At 41.9% G+C, this 20,038-nt stretch overlaps 3 protein-coding genes across 4 annotated transcripts; 2 read left to right on the top strand and 1 right to left on the bottom strand.

Moving 5' to 3' along the window:
• Positions 1-2,199: 2,199 nt before the first annotated feature.
• Positions 2,200-3,916, bottom strand: si:cabz01083838.1 (macrophage mannose receptor 1). Its single transcript, XM_060048620.1, has 3 exons — positions 3,528-3,916; positions 2,893-3,320; positions 2,200-2,714 (listed from the first exon to the last, which is right to left on the bottom strand). Exons 1-3 carry the CDS (start codon positions 3,730-3,732, stop codon positions 2,613-2,615), a joined length of 735 nt encoding a protein of 244 aa, XP_059904603.1. The 5' UTR covers positions 3,733-3,916; the 3' UTR covers positions 2,200-2,612.
• A 7,125-nt stretch (positions 3,917-11,041) lies between these two features.
• On the top strand, positions 11,042-12,658 carry LOC132454973 (asialoglycoprotein receptor 2-like). Its single transcript, XM_060048624.1, has 2 exons — positions 11,042-11,076; positions 12,064-12,658. Exons 1-2 carry the CDS (start codon positions 11,043-11,045, stop codon positions 12,474-12,476), a joined length of 447 nt encoding a protein of 148 aa, XP_059904607.1. The 5' UTR covers position 11,042; the 3' UTR covers positions 12,477-12,658.
• Positions 12,659-14,594: 1,936 nt separating this feature from the next.
• LOC132454967 (macrophage mannose receptor 1-like) lies at positions 14,595-18,547 on the top strand. 2 transcript variants are annotated; one of them, XM_060048618.1, is made up of 5 exons: positions 14,597-15,051; positions 15,251-15,285; positions 16,389-16,781; positions 16,977-17,404; positions 17,695-18,547. In XM_060048618.1, the coding sequence occupies exons 2-5, from the start codon at positions 15,252-15,254 to the stop codon at positions 17,794-17,796; spliced, it is 957 nt and encodes a 318-aa protein (XP_059904601.1). In that variant the 5' UTR covers positions 14,597-15,051; position 15,251; the 3' UTR covers positions 17,797-18,547. The 2 variants fall into 2 exon arrangements, with proteins under 2 accessions (XP_059904600.1, XP_059904601.1); XM_060048617.1 differs by having other exon boundaries at positions 14,595-15,285.
• The last annotated feature ends 1,491 nt before the right edge of the window (positions 18,548-20,038 follow it).

Below are 20,038 nucleotides of genomic sequence, written 5' to 3'. Positions count from 1 at the left end.
ATTGTCGTTTTTTCTTCCCTTCCTGGGAGGCCGGCATGTGCGGTCGGACAATGTCTCGGCCGTTCCTCACATAAACCACCAGGGAGGCACCAGGTCTACACGGCTGTGGCAGGCATCCCGGGGACCTCCTGTTGTGGGCAGCACCACGCCTGGCCAGCCTGAGAGCAATGTATTTACCTTGGGTACAGAATCAGGCTGCAGACTTACTCTCCCGTTGCAAGCCGACGCCGGGGGAGTGGCGGCTTCATCCGGAGGTGGTTTTTCACCTATCCCTCCGATTTTTCCGACGCTACATAGGGTCCTCCAGCAGGGTCACAGGCTGCTGTCGGTAACCCCCTTCTGGCCAGGGAGAACATGGTTTCCACTGCTGCGCAGGCTCTGTAGCAGCTCTGTAGCGCCTTCCCGACAGGAAGGATCTTCTATCTCAGTTACAGGCCCAGATCTGGCATCCAGACCCTCGTTGCCTGCAGCTATGGGTCTGGTCGCTGTAGGGCCAAACCCGCTGCTGACAGAGTGTTCAGAGGATGTCTGCAATACCCTACTGAACGCCAGGGCGCCTTATACCCGGGCGCAGTATGAGAATAGGTGGCAGCTGTTTACTGCATGGTGTTCAGAAAGGGCTGAGGACCCTGTGCATTGTTCAGTTCCAATGATTTTGGAGTTCCTCCAGTTACTGCTGGCTGGAGGCCGGTCCCCAGCTACTCTGAGGGTATACGTGGCAGCCATTTCCTCTCGACATGCTCAGGTGGATAATGACGCAGTGGAGGGCCTCAGATTGGTGTCCGTTTTTTCTGAAGGGTGCGTTGCAGTGACGACCCCCATGAGCACAGCGTGCCCCAGCATGGGATCTGCACCTGCTTCATGCTCTGTCCGTGAGCGACTTATGTCTGAGGTGGACCTCAGATGGCTCAGGGGCTACCCTCTTTGCGTTGTGGACGTCATCACCCAGAGTATAATTGTCTCAATCATAGAAATGGTTCAGAATGAAGTACTTAGCAATGAATTGGTTCCCAATGGTAAGCCTTAGTTATGAAAATAGTTCGCTATCAAATGGTTAACAATTAAAGAGTTTGAAATGAAATGGTGGCAATACGATGGTCATTCAGCTCATTCAGATGTTAGCGATGAACTTTCCTTTATTCGCATGTTAAAAGTTTGGTTTGTCCACCGTCGCCCTCTGGTGGTCGCCTGCCTCCACGGCCAAGGTCCAGCCGCCTGCTTCCTGCACTGAGGCTATTGGACGCATGTGTCGACTTCAGAGGAAAGGACTTTGGGGTTGTTCAGACGGAGAGCCCATTCTGATCTGCTTGACATTGCGGCGTTTCTCCAGGATATAACCCACGTTGTGTGCTGATGGTGATCGCTCCGTCGGAGCAGAGGTGTATCGAATTGTGCAGTTACTGACGTGAGTATCTCTCACGTCACCTTTCAGTTAATTAAATGCGAAGAATGATAGCACGCGTCCGGTAAATATTTGTAAATTATCTTTTGACACAAACAATAGCGAAAATTGATTTTCTCACTGTTTATTTCTTATTATGTATTTTTATAATAATAATAATAATAATAATAATAATGATAATATTAATATGTAATGATATTATATACTAAAACATGATAAAAGGACTTTTCACGATTCACAAACACCAGTATACTTCTCCAACCAACGTAGAACTACAGAAGAACCACTTCCCCTAGTTTTCTCCTTGAAATATATATTGTTAATTTATTTTAATTATCAGACATAAATACATTGCATCAGAGATCGATATTGGGTAATTAGTGTCTGTCATTTCTAATGTAAAAGCACATAAATGATTCAGTACATTACACACAGGACCCTTTGGACGAGTAACCCCTTGTTGCTGGTGTCTCCTATGCGCTTGGGAAAAACAACTCTCTATTCTAATAAACACAAGAGGACATAATGGCAAAAACTACAGTATCCTTTCCCTGTTGGCCTTGAACATCGTACTGAAATAAGGACCTACCACAAACATTCTTTGTCAACAAGACACTCCGCTAATAAGACATTAAAGTAGAATCAATAAAATATCATTTTGACTAATTTGGGAAAACACTTATATCAGCAATAATAAGATTGATATGATACATCAGATATCAATATTTTTTTGCATTGTTTTTACTTTAATTAATCCCCATGGAGAAATTCCTCTCAGCTCCTACCTCCTGCTAGGAGGTAGGAGCTGAGAGCTGGTACCTAGGAGCGGGCAGTGGGCTGCCTGCCTCACAGGGCGGGGCCTGGGCACCACCTCCAGGGAGGAGCCAGCCCGTCTCTGGGTCATGGACAGGAAAGGAGTGTTTGCAGAAACAATTTGTGGTGCTGGAGGAAACCGGGGCTCTCGCAGGTGGGGGTGGTGGTACTGGTACTACTACTATTACAAGTAATACTACTACTACTACTACTACTACTACTACTACTACTAATAATAATAATAATAACTGCTGCAAAATTCTAGCATGTGATAAATGAGAGCATTTCATTCTCTAAATCTTCTCAGCCTAAGGGTGTATCTCTTTGGAGCCCTGTTGCTAGATGACTAAAGGTTTATTTCAACACACAAAGAGCAGAACACAGCGATGACCTCCTCTCATGTCTTGCTGGGCTGGTCCTTGTGAAACACCTGTCCGTCTTTGAGAACCCAGCTGATATTTGCCCCAGTCACACCCACCTCGGCCAGTTTGGCATGGAGCTGGTGGACAGAGACAAGGTGTTAGTAGTCATGGTTACTTCTCATTTATTTCCACGTTTTAGCCCATCTGTGTTTTATGGTTTCGATGTTTCTGTCTTCATATTTGATGTTATCGTGAATGGGTAAGAGACCAAGATACTAATAGACTTACTCTTACACATACTACATGCATACATACCTGTTCCAAAATCTGTTGTCCCACCACAGGATCCTTCATGTCGGCTTCAGAGCTGATCTTCAACTTGAAGATTGAGCGTTGTTTTGGTTTTCTCTGGCAGGCGAAGTTGTACCAATAGCCACAATCCTGATCAATAAAACTCCCTGAGGTACCAAAAATTGCTGCACAACGTGGAGCAACGGGGCCACCATCGTTGTTTGGTTCACCTTGTGCCCAATTCAAGAAGGTTGACCTACTTCCGTCAGACCAGTGGGACCACGGATGTCTGTGGAGACCAATCCATGATGATGGTGGATTAAGTGCCAATACTTTGCCGTTCTCAGCCGCGTTGGGCACACTGGCCAGGTCAGTGTAGTGAGACCGGCAGTATTGCAACGCCTCGTACCAAGTCATTGGGTTTTGGACCAAGATGTAGTTGGACTCTTCATCTAAAACAGAATGAGGTGGAAGAGAGGAAAGGAATCCTATTAAGACTACATCTCTGTCACTATTCTTCTAATCTATACCCTAATTAAACATGGCAAAGGTAAGCAGAATATCTTATATCTGTTATCAATTTGTGCCCATAATCCTCTTTTACAAGGACTGCTAAAACATGAATAAAAACCAAAAGTAATAAAAACAATGCCCCTCACCATCAAAGCAAACTGCACCCTTTAGATTGGAGCACAACGTATCGAACCAGCTACCTGAAGGGGTAGTGCCTGTACAATTCTCTTTGTTACCAATGAAGTCTGGGTCAGGACCATACCACGTTCCATAGTTTTGGCCAAATTTGTAGTCCTGGTCTCCGAGGGACCACTTCCAACGGGTGCGGTCATCATAAAGTCCGATCCACATGAAGTCGTTGTCGTAATTAAAGCCCGTTCTGGACTCTTGCAGGTGCTGGAGGTCTGCTACGTTGTCTACGGTGGCCAGGTCCGCATTCCGCTCCCTGCAGTGTTGCTGAGCATCGGTCCAGCTCAGCCTCTTGTCCACGTAGAAGTAGGATTTGATAGGAGGCAAGGCATGGTGGCCCAGGAAGAGCCCTGCAGGGGAAACACACACACACACACACACACACACACACACACACACACACACACACACACACACACACACACACACACACACACACACAAAATAGTTATTACAATATTAGCATGGGTTAGAGATCCCCGGTGACAATCAAAGGCTGAGGTGAGAGCCACAGCAGTGCAACAACCACAAACATCCCAGCATTGTGGCTAGATGTCCTTGTTGTTAATTGTGTGATGTGTGGCACAAACTCACCTATTACACACCACGGGCACACACGTCTCACACACACACACACACACAGACAAAGGCACACACATAGGCAGAGTTTTTAGTTGTGTAGTGTCGGCACAAGAACACCTTGTTAGTGTCCCCATGTGACCTTCGCTAATTGTATTTTTAAAACTCTGTATGTTGGCCTGTTGCAACTCTGCTGTTACAACTGTGTTAACATAGACATTAATAAATTGTCTCTTTTGAAGCCTTATGACCACACCATGTGCCATGAATCATTCCTTGCTCTTCTCCCCTCTAACCGTGGTTGTGTCTGATAGATGTATTCCATTTCTTCCCGTTGTAGACATGGGAAAGATAAGCATCAACTATTTTCTACAGAAACTCTATGTATTTAATTTTAAATGATCTCTATGTGAAACCTCCTGGTCTGGTCTTCTCTCTCTCTGTCTGTGATTATCCATCCCTCAGAACTGTATACGTTGTATGAATCTGAATACATCTTTTGAACACGCTAGTAAACAATGCTGCTGCTACCTTTGTTAACAGGCCCGCCTCACTTTGCTACAGCGATGATCCTGAACCACTCAGAACTCAGCCACATGATATGAAAGCTTGAAGCAGCACCAAACAACTTGGTGTCAGAAGTGGGATACAACTGTCACAACCTGCTGCTTCAACTATAAGAATTTGTGCTGACTTCTTCTAACCCGTTTGAATTTTCTGAGTGCGGCTAGGTAGCATTAAATTAAGAAAGCTATAAACAGTACATAACAAAAGCAGACACTGACAAAAACACACAAACGAGTCTGACCTGAAAGACAGAAGAGCAGTACGGTCTCCTGCATCCTGTAACAAAAAAACATTTCACTTCATCAGTTGACACCTTTAGCATTAGAAATGTACAACAAAAACTGCATCAGCCTACATTGCATACAGTATGACCAGTACACACAGCTAGAAATGAATATGTACATTCAAGTAGAACATATACACGCTCAATAAAAGTATAGATCAGTTTGGAGGTCACCAAGTGTTTTGTCCTACCTTTGTTGCGTTATATCAGTTTTGTTAATAATCGGAAATCTTTGATGCGGCCCTTGTGCAATGGCTGGCTCCAGAACATTACCAAGGCTTAAGGTGTGATGCTTAAATCAAACGCATTAACCATCCAAATTTATTCTGACCGGGATTTGCCTATATTTGATATCCAGAATGCTTCCTCACATGCTAGGGAAAGGAATAACAGATCAGCTAAAAGAAAACATTTCACTTCGTCAGTTGACACCTTGGGTATTAAAAAACAACAACTGCAATGGCCTTCATTCATTTACTGTATCAGCATTAAACACAGCAAAAAAAAAAATGTAACTAGAACACATTAATGCTCAAGAAGAAATATAGATCTGTTTGGACGTCACATACTGTTCTGTCCTATATTTGTTGCTTTGTTGATCAGCTTTGTTATTAAATCAAAACCTTTAATGCCATTATTGAGGGATAGCTGAATGCAGAAAGTACCATATGCCTAAGGTTTGATTCTTATATCAAATTTGTTTTTATTGACGACTGAGATTTGCATGCATATAAAAGGCTAGCGAAGGGAAGAGCAGTATGTTTTCCTGCGTCCCGTAACATAAATTTTTTTCACTTCATACACACATCCTTTCAGACTGCTTGACAGGATTACAGAGGATCTATATCGATCCACCGACCTATGCATGTACATAAATCCATCTTTAAAGACTTCACCTATTTTTCCGTCTGCCTAGCAAGACTTAGAGGGCTCATGTCCACCGAAGACTTCCAAAAACTTGTACATGCCTTTATCACTAGTAAGCTTGATTCATAAATCGTTACATTGGCTTCCTGTAGGTCAGAGAATTTATTTTAAAATCATTTTGCTAACCTATAAATCCCTACATGGTTTAGGCCCAAAATATTAAACTGATATGCTTCCACTACATAAGCCTTCTAAACCACGAGTAAACACGAGTAAACACGAATCATGGGAAAACAGGATTTAGTTACTATGCAGGATTAAGAGCACTCTGAGCACCTTTAGAACAAGACTGAAGACTTTTGTTTGCTTTAGCTTTCTGCCAAATCTTAAATACATTGCACTTTCTAAAAAGCTTTTTTTAACTTTGCCTTCAATTTCTATTTTATTACTAAATGCTTCTTTAACTTTATTTTTACTAATTTCTTGGCATATCTTTTCTTTTACTTATCTATTATTTTGTTTTATTGTATGACAATGTTTATATGTGAAGCACTTTGAGTCTGCCTTGTGTATGAAAAGTGCTTTATAAATAAAGTTGCCTTGCCTTGCCTATCCTTAGACAGCGTGTGAGTGTTGCATGCAGTGACGAAATCCCTTCATTCCAAATTTGTTTCACAGCTTCAATAAAAGGCTGGCCTTCAGTGAAGATGCATTAACGACCCAATAAAAGGGTTTCCATTGTAAATCTACCATAGAACATTCGGATTAAAGGGCTTAGAATGCTTAGGATATCTTTTACTTTCAAAGTTTTGCTGTCGATAGGGTCACACAGAGTTGTACACTTTTTTATATGCAACACAACACACACATATTTGTTGAGCTTCTCTCTCAAGCCAGAAAGGGCCCCTGCTATAGCCATTTGTGTGCCTCAGTCTTGATTTTCATTTCGTAAATTTTGTATTTTTAAGGAAAGATAATTTATACAGTATACATTGCACTGTAGAACACGCAAAAGACAAAAAATATACGCGTATATAGTAGCGAGCGAAGGGGTGAGATGCAGAATGACTCACGAGAGTGGATGGATCAAAGGGGGTTTTATTGCACCTTCTTAATACAGATTGCTACCACACTACTTCTTTACGAACTGAAGCTGGACCAAAACCCACCCGTCGGAAAACCCAGAACCTCGTTTTATGTTCACCAATACCAAACCCATCTTCACCCTCTGTTGTTTCCAGTCCTTCATTGTTCACCAACAACTTGCTCATCCTAACCCAGCTCATTTACATCTGTTGCCTTCCCCCACTACCCCTAGGCAGTGGGGTTGTAAATGTTTGATTTTTACAGTAGCTTATACAATTGTTTGATTAATACTACTGTAATATCTACTGTAACTGTAATTAATGCACCTACAAATGTTTGTTCCCATTTAATTATTCCTTGCTTAACGCAGTTAATTCCTTAAGTGTGAGTATCTTAAACTCCCTTGTAATTTCCCTTGTATTTCTTAATGAATCTACCAGCAGTTCAGTTCAACAATGTTAACCTTCAGTTATTTGTGCGTGACTAATGAATATTTCTGTTTTTCTTACTTCAAGTCGATGTGAGCTGGAGTTGCAATAGGGACAGACCGGGCAAAGTGCTGATGAGGTGTTGGGGGGAGGCTGATTTGGGACAGGGTGGGCTTTAGGCCAGGTCACTGGAGGGATGTTCTAGGCCCCGTGCAGTATGGATGTACCTCGGTACGGGTAAGGAGGTTGTGGCAGTCTTGGTCGGGCGGGTTGTGGTGGTCTCTCCCTTCTGGGTTGGCAGTTTGCTTCCTGTTGCAGCCAGTTTGAGAAGTCCAGGAGGTTTTATGACAGGGGGCCTGACTGGCTTAAATGCATGCTTCTCTTAAAGTGACTGAACTGGGCAGTTTCTCCAGAAGCCGCTCGACATGTGAGCCACAGGTGAGTTCAGAGAAACCCCCAGAAACCCTGGAGGAGACCTACTAAGGCCTGAACGGCAAACTGATCTAGGGCTCTACCATCACCTACTCTGATAGCTGTCATGTCCATTATACTTCTGAGCTCCCTCAACGCAAGCTGCCTTGGTTGACCATAACGCTGATCTAGGGCCTCAACAGCTTGAGTGAAAGGGTCTAGGGCATGGACAAAGGCTAATGCAAGTCGCTTCGCCTGATCTTCCTTTAAGTGATCCAATAAAATATGGTATTTCTACTGCTCTGACTCTCCCGGATCTATCAAATTTGATAAGGCCATCTTTGACATCATGTACTGGCTTTCATCCTCTCTGGTGAAATCAGGGAATGAGGGACCTTCACCCGTCTGTAGGACAGCAGTGGGGCCACAGGAGGAGCTAGAGGGCCTGAATGAGCAGCAGATGTCAGGTGTTGCGGTTGCATATTCAGAGGCTGGTTACGCCGGCTGGGCAGAGTTGGTCATGGGGCCAGAAAAGGGTGGAGATGGCAGCATATGGGCATAGAGTACAGGGTAATGGGAGGCTGAGACTTCAGAGATGGCTCGGCCCTGACTATAGGCAAGAGTAATTAAAGGAGAGCCAGGGCTGTGCAGGGGGCTGAGGACAAGGTTAATCTGGGACTTGACAGGTAGCAGTGGCCCGAGATGAAGCTAACTGATAGCCAGGGTTAATAGGGCAGGGCGATCCTGAGGTGGATGACTGTGGATTTCAAAGGCACAGCTCTCAAGGTGTTCAGTGTCTCTGAACAAAGGAATGGGATGTGGTCACCGGTGTGGCTAAAATAGTCTGTGGCAGGGCAGGGAGTAATTAACTGATTGACAGGGGCTAATTTGGAAAATGAAAGGGCAAATAAAGGACAGTAGCTCTGGGACTGTGAGGTGAGGAGCGAGGCAGAAAATCTTCCAAACAAGTATGATAATTAGATAATATTAAATATTACATTTTGGGACCTATCTCCTTCCTCAAATTTTCACCTAGAGACTCCATTCCAATTTTTTAATGTTCAGATTAGCTTGGAATCGCGTGCTTCTTTTCAGATTTTTTAAATACTTTTGTTGCGTTTTTTTGAAGAAAGTTGTCCAATCCTTGGTCGCTTTTAACTCACTTTATTTGTTAAAGTAGGACTATTTCGGTATTGATACCTATGAAGCATAAGGGAGAGAATTGTATCTATCGCGTATGAGAATAATATCGTGCACTACTTCGAGTCCCCGGCTTAGGCCCGGTCATCTCGGCGGGGCTACCAATTCGTTCTGTCCTCTCAATCTGAATTTCGCGCTGTGATCGTCAAGTGGGCGTGGCCTATGTGAAGTGGGCGTGTCCGGTGTGACGTAATGGCTCCGCCATCCTCACCTGTCCAAAGGTGCTGCCATCTGTGGCTGGAGTAGTTATTGCAGATTATGTGTTCGATCCTGCTTCCCAGTGGCTATGTGAGGGTAATGCAGCTTGTGTGTTCGATCCTGCTTCCTAGTGGCTATGTGGGGGAAGCTTATGTGCTTAAAATACGTAACACTTTATACTGTTTTAAGACATTCTACTTTTAAAATATTTTTTTTCACAATGGAAGTCAATGGAAGGACGGTGGAGCCTCCCGCCCATTCTCCCGACACTTACTAATTCAGCCTTCGTTCAATTGTTTATCGATAACCTTCGTTCAAAGGTTTAACAAATCAAGACACTTGTATCTTCAATAATCTGGAATCAGAATTTCGACTACCTTTATACTTTTTTCATAATCACAGTTTAAGTTTCATATCGGCTTCGTTTTCAGTTGGTCTCATTGATTTACGCTGAGGTAAGAGCGCCAGGACGTGCAGGAAGTGTTGCCAGATTGGGCAGTTTTTCCCGCTCATTTGGCCTACTTTTTACGTTCAGGCATAGTTGCCAGATTGGGCGATTTGTCCCGCCAAATTGGAATACTTTTAACCACGTTAGGCTGGAAAATTTGCATTAGGCGAGTACAAACAATTTCGCCGTTTTTAAAAAAAACTGGTGGGATTATTATAATTCTTTCTACAAACATACCATACCTTTCATCTGGCATATCGTTTGTGCAGCTAGTACCACATTACTTCAGCTACTACTACTACTTCAGCTACTACTACTACTACTACCATTACTACTAATACTACTTCAGCTACTACTACTACTTCTACATCTGCTACTACTACTACTACCATTACTACTAATACTACTTCAGCTACTACTACCATTACTACTACTACTACAGCAGCTACCACTACTATCTTCCAGCTTTGACAGTATTACAGTTTAGCTTCCAGCTTTTGTAACGATGTATTTCAGCACTTTGTTTCTTCAGATAATGCAATTCAGCCTCTGACTATTTTCGTTTTCAGCTTCCAGGTTTTTTAGCAGTGTACTGCAATACATTTGACCTTTCCGATTTTTCGCAAGTGCAGGCAATACATTTGACCTTTCAGATTCTTCAGTTAAATTCCTTTTACATTTCTGCATTTTTACCAGTGCTTTGCGCTTTTCATTCAGCTGTCACTTAATTTGTTTCCAAACATTAAAAAAATTTTTACAGTAAATAGTGTGCATGTTTACATTGTTTAACCCATTTAGACTTGATTCAAGCCATTTAACGTTTCTTTATGTCTTAATCTTTGTAGCTTTTTTAAAACATATTTTCAACCCCACTTTGTAGGACAGCACTTACCACATTTTCTGCAGGAAATGCATTTCCCTGTTATACACATTTCTAGCTGTGTTTAATGCTTTTTTTTATTGCCAAAGGTGTCAACTGATTTTTTTGTGACAGAATGCAGGAGACTACTGCTCGTCCTCCCGCTAGCATGTCAGAAAGCATTCTGAAATTCAAATACAGGCAAATCCCAGTCAAAATAAATTTGGATGTTTACAGCGTTTGATATAAGAATGACCCCCAAGGTCTAGGTAACGTTCTGGAGTCAGCCATTGCACAAGGCCTGCATCAACGATTTCTGATTATTACCAAAGCTGATAGAATGCAACAAAGGTAGGACAAAACACTTGGTGACCTCCAAACAGATCTATACTTTTATTGAGCGTGTATATGTTCTACTTTTATGTATAATTTCTAGCTGTGTGTACTGGTCATACTGTATGCAATGAAGGCCGATGCAGTTTTGTGTTGTACATTTTTAATGCGAAAGGTGTCAACTGATTTAGTGAAATGTTTTTTTGTTACAGGATGCAGGAGACCATACTGCTCTTCTGTCTTTCAGGTCAGACTCGTTTGTGTGTTTTTGTCAGTGTCCGTTTATTTGATGTACTGTTTATAGCTTTCTTATTTTAATACCACCTAGCCACACTCAGAAAATTAAAACGGGCACTGAGAGAAGTCAGCACAAATTCTTATAGTTGACTCAGCAGGTTGTGACTTGTATCCCACTTCTGACACCAAGTTGTTTGGCGCTGCTCTAATATTTCATATCATGTGGCTGAGTTCTGACTGGTTCAGGATCGTCTCTGTAGCAAAGTGAGGCGGGCCTATTAACAAACGGAACCCAGCAGCATTGTTTGCTAACGTGTTCACAAGATGCATTCAGATTCATAAAACATATACAGTTCTGAGGGATTGATAATTACAGACAGTGAGAAAAGACCAGAACAGGAGGTTTCACAAAGAGATCATTTTAAAATAAATACATGGAGGTTCTGTCGAAAAGAGTTGATGCTTATCTTAACGGGAAGAAATGGGATACATCTATCAGACACAACCTCTGTTCGAGGTGAGAAGGACGAGGAATAATTCATGGCACAGGGTGTGGCCATAGGACTGCAGAAGAGACAATTTAGTAATTACTATGTTACCACAGTTACAACAACAGAGTTTCAACAAAAGAGTTGTAACAGCAGAGTTGTAACAGGCCTATATGCAGAGTTTAAAAATACAATTAGCGAAGGTCACATGAGGACACTAACAAGGTGTTCTTGTGCCAACAATGCACAACTAAAAACTCTGCCTGTGTGTGTGCCTTTGTCTGTGTGTCTGTGTGTGTGAGACGTGTGTGCCCGTGGTGTGTAATTGGTGAGGTTGTGCCACACATCACACAATTAACAACAAGGACATCTAGCCACAATGCTGGGATGTTTGCGGTTGTTGCACTGCTGTGGCTCTCACCTCAACCTTTGATTGTCACCGGGGATCTCTAACCCATGCCAATATTGTAATAACTATTTTCGTGTGTGTGTGTTGTTTCCCCCTGCAGGGCTCTTCCTGGGCCACCATGCCTTGCCTCCTATCGAATCCTACTACTACGTGGACCAGAAGCTGAGCTGGACCGATGCTCAGCAACACTGCAGGGAGCGGAATGGAGACCTGGCCACCGTAGACAACGTAGTGGACATCCAGCACCTGCAAGAGTCCAGAACGGGCTTTAATTACGACAACGACTTCATGTGGATCGGACTTTATGATGACCGCACTCGATGGAAGTGGTCCCTCAGAGACCAGGACTACAAACTTGGCCAAAACTATGGAACGTGGGTGGGAGATAATCCAGACTTCTATGATAACGAAGAGAATTGTACAACTATGTACTCTACTGGTAGCTGGATGGATAAGTCGTGCGACGCGCGATTTAGTGCGGCTTGCTTTGATGGTGAGGTGCTTTCTTATTAATAAGTTTTCGTTTTTATCTATGATTTAGCTGTAGCCTACTAGTAAAATAGGATTATAGGCACACATTGATAACAGATATAAGCTATTATGGTCACCTTAGCCATGTTTAATTAGGGTATAGATTAGAAGAATATTGACAGAGATGTAACGTTATCTGATTCCTTTCCTTTTTTCCACCTCATTCTGTTTTAGATGAAGAGCCCAACTACATCTTGGTCCCAAACCCAATGACTTGGTACGAGGCGTTGCAATACTGCCGGTCTCACTACACTGACCTGGCCAGTGTCAGCAACGCGGCTGAGAACGACAAAATTTTGGCACTTCAGCCATTTGAAACATGGATTGGTCTCCACAGATATTCGTGGTCCCACTGGTCTGACGGAAGTAGAGCCACCTTCTTGAATTGGGGAGCAGGTGAACCAAACAGCTCTGAAGGCCCCATTGCTCCACGTTGTGTAAAAATGTCCGTCAACTCAGGGCATTTTTTTGATGAGGAATGTGGCCTTTTGTATAACTTCGCCTGCCAGGGAAATCTGAAGCAACGGTCAACCTTCAAGATAAAGATCAGCTCTGAAGCAGACATGACGGATCTTGAGGTGGGACGGCAGATTTTGGAACAGGTATGGTGCCGAATTAATGCCATTCAGTCAATTATTATATACTTATAGGTTGGTTTTATGAAAACAATTTGCATGTTTTAATTTAGGGGTATGCCCACTCCTGTGATATAGGAAGTACTTAAATGTAATATATTTATAAACTCTTTGTAACTTAACCCACCGACACTAACATGCCAAATTCAAACATGAAGATAGTAACATGTAAACAATGAACATAGTTTGGTTAAAAATGTAAATAGATAAGAAGTAACCATGCCCATACTACCAACACCTTGTGTCTGTCCCCCAGCTCCATGCCAAACTGGCCAAGGTTGGTGTGACTGGTACAAATATCAGCTGGGTTCTCGAGGACGGACAGGTGTTTCACAAGGACCAGCCCCGCGAGACATGAGAGGAGGTCATCGCTGTGTTCTGCTCTTTGTGTATTGAAATATACCTTTAGTCATCTAGCAACAGGGCTCCAAAGAGATCCACCTTTAGGCTGAGAACATTTAGAGAATACCATATAAATTGTGCAGTACTTTGTAGGCTATTTAATGAAAAAAAGATTTATTCCCTATCATCTGGTTGCTCTTAATAATCATAGTTTTAGATAGATTTGTGAACTAGTTATTTTATAATCATTCATAGTAGCAGTAGTAGTTGTAGTAGCATTAGCAGTAGTAGTTAATGTATAGTTGTACTAGTAGTAGTAGTAGTTGTAGCAGTAGTAGTAGGCATAGTAGTTGTAGTAGCTACAGCAGAAGTAGTTCATGTTTAGTAGTTGTAGCAGTAGTAGGAGTAGTAGTTGTAGTAGTACCAGTACCACCACCCCCATCTGCAGGTGCTCAGTTTCCTTCAACACCTCAAAATGTTTGTGTTAACACTCCTTTCCTGTCCATCACCAAGACACGGGCGCCTTACCTGGAGCTAGTTCCCAGGCCCCGCCCTGAACCCCAAATTAATCGTAATGATATTTCATTTATTCTAAATTAGTTTTTTATCAGCGGAGTGTCTTCTTGACAAAGAAAGGTTGTGTCCGGTCCTTATTTCAGTACGATGTGTTAGATATCAACATGGAAAGAAAACTGTAGATTTTGCCATTTTGTCCTCTTGTGTTTATTAGTAATGTGATGCACTATACCAGTATCAATCTTCAGAATGAATAAAGAAATGTATGATCACTAATCAATGAGGTTTTTTTCCTAAGCGCAAAAGGAGACACTAGCAACAAGGCGTTACTCCTCCAAAGGGCCCTATTTTAGATTGATAGATTAAATACAACACGCTTAGGCGTACGTTTGTTCATGCGCGTGTTGTTGTGTGCTTACAGATGTGTGTGGCGACATGAGGGAAGCTCAACAACACTTTATTTTTAGGTCCTTCATATTTAAAGTAATGCATATCTGTGTGTCTGTGTGACCCTGTCAACAACAACAAAACTTTGAAAATCTGAAGTCGAAAATATCCATATCATCAAAATCCTTTCAACAAAAGCTAGAGATTTCATATCTTGATCCATTTTAATGTGTCGTTAATGCATCTTCACAAAAGGGCAACCTTTTATTGAAGCAAAACAAATTTTGAATTAAGGGATTTCGTCACTGCATGCAGCACTCACAAATATACTTTCCATTGCATCATCTACGTAGCTGTGTGGACTGGATTGGTGATGGACAGAAGGATAGGTCAGTTCATTATAGATGGATTGATGTACATGCATAGGTCGATGGATCAATATAGATCCTCAGCTATTCTGTCAACCAGTCAGAAATGGAAAAATATTTTTGATCCAGGATGCAGTAAAACATACTGCTCTTCCATTCGCCAGAATTCTATAAACATGCAAATCTCTGTCAATACATTTTCATATTACATCACACCATAGGCATACATAAGATTCTGCAGTCAGCGATTTTGCAACGATCACATTAAAGAGTTCTGCTTAATAAGAAAGCTGATGGAATTTAACAAAGGTAGGACAAAACCCTTGGTGACCCTCCAAACTGATCTATACTCCTTCATAAGCGCACATATGTTCTACTTGTGTGTACATATTAATTTCTAGTTGTGTGTACTGGTTATACTGTATGTTATGAGGCCATTGCAGTTTTTGTTGTACATTTTTAATGGTAAAGATGTCAACTGATTAAGTGAAATGTTTTTTTGTTACAGGATGCAGGAGACCATACTGCTGTTCTGTCTTTCAGGTCAGACTTGTTTGTGTGTTTTTGTCAGTGTCTATTTATGTTATGTACTGTTTCTAGCTTTCTTAATTTAATGCTACCTAGCCTCACTCAGAAAATTCAAACGGGCACTGAGAGAAGTCAGTCATAATTCTGAGAGTTTAATCAGCAGGTTGTGAATTACCTCAGTCTGGTATCCCACTTTTGACACCAAGTTGTTTGGTTGAGTGAGTGAGTTCTGACCGGTTCAGGATCATCTCTGTAGCAAAGTGAGGCGGGCCTGTTTACAAAGTGAGACCTGGCAGCATTGTTTATAGCGGGTTCATAAGATGTATTCAGATACATAAAGCAGATATAGTTCTGAGGGTTTGATAATGAAAGACAGAGAGAGAAGACTAGACCAGGAGGTTTCACAAAGAGATCATTTTAAAATAAATACATAGAGGTACTGTTGAGAATGGGTTGGTGCTTATCTTTGGAGCTGATGCAAATATCGACATATCCCATGAAGTCAAAAACGGGAAGAAATGGAATACATCAATCAGACAATATCTCGGTTCAAGGGGGGAAGAACAAGGAATGATTCATGAAACATTGTGTGGCACTAGGTTTGCATACGTATGCAAACCTGGTCATGGTATTGACATTTCAGTTAAAGTCCAAGTTAGGGCATCTGGTCATTACAGCTTTTAAAAATGTAGGCCACCAAGAAAATTGCTACCTACAGTAGCTGTAGGAAAATACTGTGCTCCGGGAGGGACATACGATTCTGGATGATCCAACCCACATACTGAATCAGGAAATGGGGTTGCTACCCTCAGGTAGACCATTTAGAATGCCAAAATGCAGGTTAAAAAAATATTACAACTCATTCATCCCAGCCGCAATTAAGATGCTAAACAGTAAGAATTTACTGTAACCTCGTATTTTTTACGAATACGAGGTTACAGTCACAATTTAGTAATAACTTTGTGTACAATGAGTTGTAACAGCACTACACACAGAGTTTTGAAAATACAAGTAGCGAATGACACTATTACGGGGACACTAACAAGGTGTTCTTGTGCCGACACAGAACAACTCTCAACACTGATTGTCTGCGTGTCGTGCTGTGGTTTCCCCAGCAGGGCTCTTCCTGGGCCACCATGCCTTGCCTCCTATCAAATCGTACTACTACGTGGACCAGAAGCTGAACTGGACCAATGCTCAGCAACACTGCAGGGAGCAGAAGGGGGACCTGGCCACCGTAGACAACGTAGCGGACATCCAGCACCTGCAAGAGTCCAGAACGGGCTTTAATTACGACGACGACTTCATGTGGATCGGACTTTATGATGACCGCACCCGTTGGAAGTGGTCCCTCGGGGACCAGGACTACAAAGTTGGCCAAAACTATGGAACGTGGTATGATGGTAACCCAAACTTCTGGCAAAACCAAGAGAATTGTACAGCCTTCTCCCATTTAGGCGTCTGGTTCGATGTGTCATGCTACAGTCTTTATGGTGCAGTTTGCTTTGATGGTGAGGTGCAATTTTTTTATTACATTTAGTTTTTAACTATGTTTAAGCAGTACTATTAAAGAGGTGTAAAGGCACACATTGATAACAGATAAGATATTCTGCTCACCTTAGCCTTAAGGTATAGATTCGAAGAATATTAACTGAGATGTAGTCTCTATCTGATGCTTTTCTTTTTTCCACCTCATTCTGTTTTAGATGAAGAGTCCAACTACACCGCGGTCCAAAACCCAATGACTTGGTACGAGGCGTTGCAATACTGCCGGTCTAACTACACTGACCTGGCCATTGTGCTCAACGCGGATGAGAACGGCAAAATAGAGGCAATTATTCCAGCAGATGCATGGATTGGTCTCCACAGATATCCTTGGTCCCTCTGGTCTGACGGAAGTAGTGCCACTTTCTTGAATTGGGGACCCGGTGAACCAAACAACCATGGAGGCCCCGTTGCTCCACGTTGTGTCAAAATGTCCGTCAACACAGGGCACTTTTTTGATGAGGAATGTGGCCTTTTGTACAACTTTGCCTGCCAGGGAAATCTGAAGCAACGGTCAACCTTCAAGATCAAGATCAGCTCTGAAGCAGACATAACGGATCCTGAGGTGGAACGCCAGATTTTGGAACAGGTATACGGTGCCGAATTAATACTATTCAGACAAATATGATATACTTAATAGTTTGGTTTTATGAAAACAATTTACATGTTTTAATTGAAGGTGTAGTCCGACTCCTGTGATATAGGAAGCACTTAAATGTAATATATTTATAAACTCTTTGTAACTTAACCCACTCACACTAACATGACAAATTCAAACATGAAGATAGTAACATTGAAACCATGAACACAGCTGGGTTAAAAATGTAAATAGATAAGTAACCATGACCATACTACTAACACCTTGCGTCTGTCCCCCAGCTCCATGCCAAACTGTCCGAGGTGGGTGTGACTGGGGCAAATATCAGCTGGGTTCTCAAGGACGGACAGGTGTTTCACAAGGACCAGCCCAGCAAGACATGAGAGGAGGTCATCGCTGTGTTCTGCTCTTTGTGTGTTGAAATAAACCTTTAGTCATCTAGCAACAGGGCTCCAAAGAGACCCACCTTTAGGCTCAGAACTTTTAGAGGATACAATGTCAATTGTGCTGGAGTGTGTAGGCTATCTATTTACTAAAAAGTATGTATTCCCTATCATATGGTTGCTCTTAATAATCATAGTTTTAGCTAGATTTGTGCACTAGTTATTTTATTATTATTCATAGTAGCAGTAGTAGTTGTAGTAGCATTAGCAGTAGTAGTTCATGTATAGTAGTTGTATTAGTAGTACTAGTAGTAGTAGTACTAGTAGTAGCATTAGCAGCAGCAGCAGCAGCAGGAGTTGTAGTAGTACCAGTACCACCACCCCCATCTGCAGGTGCTCAGTTTCCTTCAACACCTCAAAATGTTTGCGTTAACACTCATTTCCTGTCCATCACCAAGACACGGGCGCCTTACCTGGAGCTAGTTCCCAGGCCCCGCCCTGAACCCCAAATTAATCGTAATGATATTTCATTGATTCTACATTAGTTTCTTCAGCTTAGTTTCTTGTTGACAAAGAAAGGTTGTGTCCGGTCCTTATTTCAGTACGATGTTTTAGAAATCAACATGGAAAGTAAGCTGTAGATTTTGCCATTATGTCCTATTGTGTTTATTAGTATTGTGATGCACTATACCAGTATCAATCTTCAGAATGAATAAAGAAATGTATCGAAACCAATCGATGAGTTTTTTTTCCTAAGAGCATAAGGAGACTCCAGCAACAAGGCGTTACTCCTCCAAAGGGTCCTATTTTAGATAGATAGATAGATAGATGGATATATTAAATACAACACGCTTAGGTGTACGTTGTCCTGGCAATTTCTCTATCAGTTATTGCGTCTAAGACAGATGAGATATTTAGATGCAAAAAGCACACAATACTTGTAGACAATTGGTGGTCATATATATTTGTAATAAAAGTACGAACAAAGATACATCACAACATGCATCAACAAACAACATAACAGGCATACACTACAATAATTTGAGGCCTCAGATGGGAGTTTGCCCTGCGTCTTACTTCATACACTAAAGGTATGCCAAGACAAGTCCACCGAGTGTCCCAAGTCGTGAGTTTTTATTCACTTGGGTTGGGTTCTGGAGGGACCCAACCCATCTTTACAATTGAAGCTCCCCTGGATGCCATTCAAGGGGGTGGCGGCCGTGCCATGTAACCCATTGCTTCCTCGACGCTAGCCAGGGGGTCGAGGAACAGGCCCACACATCAAAGGATTGCATGGAAACAGATAACATCACACGAAAGGAGAGGAAGAGGCAGGCAATATAATGCATCACACGAAACTCAAAGGTTCACACTTTAGATGACCCACAAGGAGAGTAGAAGGCAGGCAATATATGCATCACACAAAATAGTAACAAAACTTAAGTTCATAGATAGACAAAAAATTTAACAACATGTAGATTTTCATCACAATGTTTGTTCATGCGCGTGTTCTTGTGTGCGTACAGATGTGTGTGGCAGGTGAGGGAAGCTCGACAACACTTTATTTTTAGGTGCTATATTTAAAGTTCTAGATATCTGTATGTGTGACACTGTCAACAACAACAATACTTTGAAAATCTGAAGTCGAAAATATCCTTATCATTTAACTCTTTTCAACTAAAGCTAAAGATTTACAATGGATCCATTTTATTGTGTCGTTAATACATCTTCACAAAAGGCCAGCCTTTAATTGAAGCAAAACAAATTTTGAATTAAGGGATTTCGTCACTGCATGCAATGCTCACCAATATACTTTCCTTTGCATCATCTACGTAGCTGTCTGGACTAGATTAGTGATCGAAGGAAGAATAGGTCAGTTCATCATACATGCATAGGTGGATGGATCAATATAGATCCTCAGTTATTCTGTCAGAAAAGGGAAAAATACAATTGTTCCAGGATGCAGTAAAACATCCTGCTCTTCCATTTGCTAGCAGTTTATATGCATGCAAATCTCTGTCAACACAGTTTCGTATATCATTACACCATAGGCATACGTAAGATTCTACAGTCAGCCATTTACAAGGAATGCATTAAAGAGTTTCGATTAATAAGAAAGCTGATAGAATTTAACAAAGGTAGGACAAAACACTTGGTGACCCTCCAAACGGATCTATACTCCTTCATAACCGCATATATGTTCTACTTGTATGTACATATTCATTTCTAGTTGTGAGTACTG

Source organism: Gadus macrocephalus, chromosome 4 (genome assembly GCF_031168955.1).
Source record: "Gadus macrocephalus chromosome 4, ASM3116895v1".
Classification (NCBI taxonomy): Eukaryota; Metazoa; Chordata; class Actinopteri; order Gadiformes; family Gadidae; genus Gadus; species Gadus macrocephalus.
This window is presented reverse-complemented; position numbering and strand designations above follow the sequence as displayed.